Consider the following 5,000-nt stretch of genomic DNA (forward strand, 5'->3'; position numbering starts at 1 on the left):
CATATATACATGAATACATACAGTGGGGCAAAAAAGTATTTAGTCAGCCACCCATTGATTGTCAATGGGTGGCTGACTAAATACTTTTTTGCCCCACTGTACATATATACATACATGCATACATACATATATGATGCAGTACCGCCTGAGGGGTCGAAGGTCATGGGCATTGCCGCTTACGTGCAGTGATTTCTCCAGATTCTCTGAACCTTTTGATGATATTACGGAGCGTAGATAGTGAAATCCCTAAATTCCTTGCAATAGCTGCTTGAGAAATGTTGTTCTTAAACAATTTGTTTAGGCATTTGTTGACAAAGTGGTGACCCTCGCCCCGTCCTTGTTTGTGAATGACTGAGCATTTCATGGAAGCTTCTTTTATACCCAATCATGGCACCCACCTGTTCCCAATTAGCCTGGTCACCTGTGGAATGTTCCATATAAGTGTTTGATGAGCATTCCTCAACTTTCTCAGTCTTTTTTGCCACTTGTGCCAGCTTTCTTGAAACATGTTGCAGGCATCAAATTCCAAATGAGCTCATATTTGCAAAGAATAACAAAGTTTTTCGGTTGGAACATGAAATATGTTGTCTTTGCAGTCTATTCAATTGAATATAAGTTGAAAAGGATTTGCAAATCATTGTATTCTCTTTTTATTTACCATTTATACAACGTGACAACTTCACTGCTTTTGGCTTTTGTATATATATATATATTTTGTACAGCACTTTGTGTTTGTTACTTGCCTCTGTATGTAAAGTGGCATATAAATAAAGTTAGATTTGACACCTCAGTCCAGGGGTGGGCAATTAATTTTTTGGAGGGCCACATCGACAATATTTCAATTAAATTTTGCTCAATATTATTTTTGATATATACCGTAAGATAAATAATAATAATAATAATAATAATAATAATTAATAATAATAGTAATACTTCAACATAGTGTGTGTAACAGCATTCCATGACTAATATAAATAAATTAACATTAATAATAAATGACAGTAAAATAAGCACACGTATGACTCAGGAGTCATAGTGTAACTTTGTGTGGTGTTTGAGTTGTCCGACTTTTTGTGTGGCCATAAACGCACCAGTGGTTTAGTGCTATGCGTGTTGGTGACAGATGACAAGTTGGTTTTGGCCTGGTTTGTACGGCAGAAAATGACTAGTTTTTCGAGATAGAAGTGTGAAAACTCATGTTTTTGGTGTGGTTATGTCCGAATATAAACAGTTTTGCTCAATAAAGTGATCGATATAATTCCTGTCCTCGAAGCATCTCGATAGACGTTACAATAATTGAACGGTGTTCAATTGAACGGTGTTGACGAACACCGTTAGGGCCGCTTGTTGTCACTGTCACTCAAAGTTGCATTGCAAAATTACATAGAATAAATATGTTTATTTTGTTTAGAATTCAGATGGGATTTGATTTGGTGCGCGGCATATATTTGCTGTGCGCAGAGGACGCTTGAGCAGTGCGCAATTGCGCAGGCGCGCACCTTAGAGAGAACGTTGCTTGGCAATCCATGTCTTGTTGAAAACACACCATTCCTCATCAACTTTTCTCTTTTTAGCGTCTCGGGTGTAAACCGTGCATCACTTGTCGCTGCATGTGCACCTTCACTCGCAGGTTACACACGGACACACGCCCATAAATAATACTTTTCAAAATAAAAGCAGCACAGTTGTATTGCGCGCACGACATAGATGTTTTTTCAACTTTATTTTGTATCACTCACAATCACGCACACGCATACGTCCACACGGAAGTAATACAAATAACGATTTTCAAAACAAAAGCAGCACCGTTGTATTGCACACTCGACATAGATACTTTTTAAAATTTATTTTGTAATTTATAATTGGCCTCACGCGGGCCGGACAGGGACGCACAAAGGGCCGGATGCGGCCCGCGGGCCGCAGAATGCCCAAGTCTGCCTCAATCAGTGCGAGGAGTAAAAGTAGTCCCTCGTTTACGTGAACTGTCACGCAGCATCACTCGTGCGTGTTGCTAAAGTTTCCACATGCTCTAGAAACGTGCTGACGTCAGCCTTGGAGCTGGCGTCAACTTCAAGTCTTGACGCGGCTCATATTTGCCGTGAAAAAGGTGGTACGGCAGGTTTCTCTGCGTACGCAAGCTTGTTACATGAGGGTGTGGAATATAAAGTCTCCCACCTTGGCAAAGAATTTGATCTCCTGTTCGTGCGGTGATTTCTCCACTCGACCACTGCTGACCACGGCCTCTGTTGGAGACACCACATCAGGAAAGATAACATCTTAAAGGGAAACTGCACTTTTTTTTTTGCCTATCATTCACAATCTTTATGTGAAATAACTAGGGATGTCCGAAATTATCGGCCGATAAATGCTTTAAAATGTAATATCGGAAATTATCGGTATCGGTTTTGTTATTATCGGTATCGGTTTTTAAAAGTAAAATGCATGACGTTTTTAAACGCCGCTGTGTACACGCACATAGGGAGAGGTACAGAGCGCCAATAAACCTTAAAGGCACTGTCTTTGCGTGCCGGCCCAGTCACATAATATCTATGAAATTTCACACACACAAGTGAATGCAAGGCATACTTGGTCAACAGCCATACAGGTCACACTGAGGATGACCGTATAAACAACTTTAACACTGTTACAAATATGTGAACCCACACCAAACAAGAATGACAAACACATTTCGGGAGAACATCCGCACCGTAACACAACATAAACACAACAGAACAAATACCCAGAACCCCTTGCAGCACTAACGCTTCCGGTACGCTACAATATACACCCCCTGCTACCACCTCAACCCTGCCCACCTCAACCTCCTCATAGTCTCTCTCAAGGAGAGCATGTCCCAAATTCCAAGCTGCTGTTTGGATAGATAGATAGATAGATAGTACTTTATTGATTCCTTCAGGAGAGTTCCCTCAGGAAAATTAAAATTCCAACAGCAGTGTGCAGAATTGAGATCAAATTTAAAAAGTAAAAGTAAATAATGGGGGTATAAATGGAAACAGAATAGAAAAATATTACAATAAGAATAAAAATAAAAAGCAAGAATGAGAATAAAAATATAACAGTAAAATAAGAATATAACAAGAGAAACCAGGCAGTAGTAACCATGTTATGAAAAAGTATTGCACTGTTATTGTTTTGAGGCATGTTAAAACAAATAATGCACTTTGTGACTTCAATAATAAATATGGCAGTGCCATGTTGGCATTTTTTTTCCATAACTTGAGTTGATTTATTTTGGAAAACCTTGTTACATTGTTTAATGCATCCAGCGGGGCATCACAACAAAATTAGGCATAATAATGTGTTCATTCCACCACTGTATATATCGGTATCGATTGATATCGGAATCTGTAATTAAGAGTTGGACAATATCGGAAATCGGTAAAAAAGCCATTATCGGACATCTCTAAAAATAACACATATTTGTCTTTTTTATGCATTCTAACTCATAAATAAACACTAGCAAAAGTCAGCTAACAATGGAGGCAACAGGAGTACACTATTACACTAAGTCCTCTAAAAACATCCAACAATACTCCATTTACATGTCGTGACCTGAATATTATTGCAGAGGAACTACTTTTAGCGGCCCGTGATCAAAGAGCGCTAACTAGCTAATGCTGCTGCTGACAAATTGAGCTGCTGCATCGCCTCTGAGTTGGTGAAAGTTATTTCTACACATGTTACCAGTTTAATTTTGCCTCAATTTTCACTTTAAGCCTGAGTTAAGAATGCACTACCGACCGGATAAGACTAGGGTTGTCCTGTACCAGTACCAAAATGTATTTCGATACTTTTCTAAATAAAGGGCACCACAAAAAATGGCATTATTTTAACAAAAAATCTTAGTGTACATTAAACATGTTTATTATTGCAAGTTTTTTTCTTAAATAAAATAGTGAAAATACTAAACAACTTGTCTTTTAGTAGTAAGTAAACAAACAAAGACTCCTAATCAGTCTGCTGATGTATGCAGTAACATATTGTGTCATTTATCATTTTATTATGTTGTCAACATTATGAGTGACAAACTGTAAAAAATGATTATAAATCTTTTTTCATTTCCTGTTAATATCTGCTTACTTCCTGTTTCAACATGCTCTATCTACACTTCTGTTAAAATGTAATAATCACTTATTCTTCTCTTGTTTGATACTTTACATTAGTTTTGGATGATACCACAAATTTAGGTATGGATCCGATACAAAGTAGTTACAGGATCATACATTGGTCATGTTCAAAGTCCTCATGGGTCCAGGGACATATTTACTGACTTTATAAACATACTATGAATGTTTTAAAAAGGAAAAAATATTTTTTAAATATCAATGTAATCATAGTAGTATCGACCAGATATGCTCCTGTACTTGGTATCATTACAGTGGATGTCAGGTGTAGAGCCACCCATGGCATTTGTTTACATTCAGGTGTGCTAGCTTTCTGTTAGCAGTTAGTTATTGTATCCTCCTACGGTGTGTAGTGAAGCATGTTTAGCTATTCCTCTTCCTCCAGTGATAATAATACTTGTAAAAAAACTCCCTTTATTTGTCGCCATGGAGGCGAGGATTAGTGATTTAGAAGTAGCTAAAACACTGCAGACTGCAGATGGACGTTAGCCGCCAGCTAGCTAGTCATGTGTTAAAGCAGCTCTTCCTGAGGGTGTTTCAGTGTTATAACTTCACCTTTATCTTGACTTTTTAGGCCAAAATGTCTGCTTGTAAGTACTCCGTGTGTACGCACTGCATAAATGTTACTACATGACATATACATCATGTACATATTACATGTTATTATGAATGTTACTACATCATATAGTCCTTAGAGTGTATATAAAATACGTAAATATTACCACACTACATGTATATAAAACGGAGGTTTTTAAAGCACTTTATAGGCGAAATGGAACGACTCTCGTTAGCTGACTTTTGCTAGTGTTTATCTACGAGTTAGAATGCATAGTAATAGAAAAAACTGTGCGTAAA

At 37.7% G+C, this 5,000-nt stretch overlaps 1 protein-coding gene across 1 annotated transcript in view; it reads right to left on the bottom strand.

The window, feature by feature from the left end:
* The window catches only part of ryr1b (ryanodine receptor 1b (skeletal)), a 297,504-nt gene that overhangs the window by 171,574 nt on the left and 120,930 nt on the right, over positions 1 to 5,000 (bottom strand). The window contains exon 61 of the mRNA XM_062060917.1: positions 2,176 to 2,243. Within this exon, the coding sequence (XP_061916901.1) occupies positions 2,176 to 2,243 (68 nt within the window). The remainder of the gene's footprint in view (positions 1 to 2,175; positions 2,244 to 5,000) is intronic.

The sequence above is a fragment of the Entelurus aequoreus genome, linkage group LG10, assembly GCF_033978785.1.
Source record: "Entelurus aequoreus isolate RoL-2023_Sb linkage group LG10, RoL_Eaeq_v1.1, whole genome shotgun sequence".
Lineage (NCBI taxonomy): Eukaryota > Metazoa > Chordata > Actinopteri > Syngnathiformes > Syngnathidae > Entelurus > Entelurus aequoreus.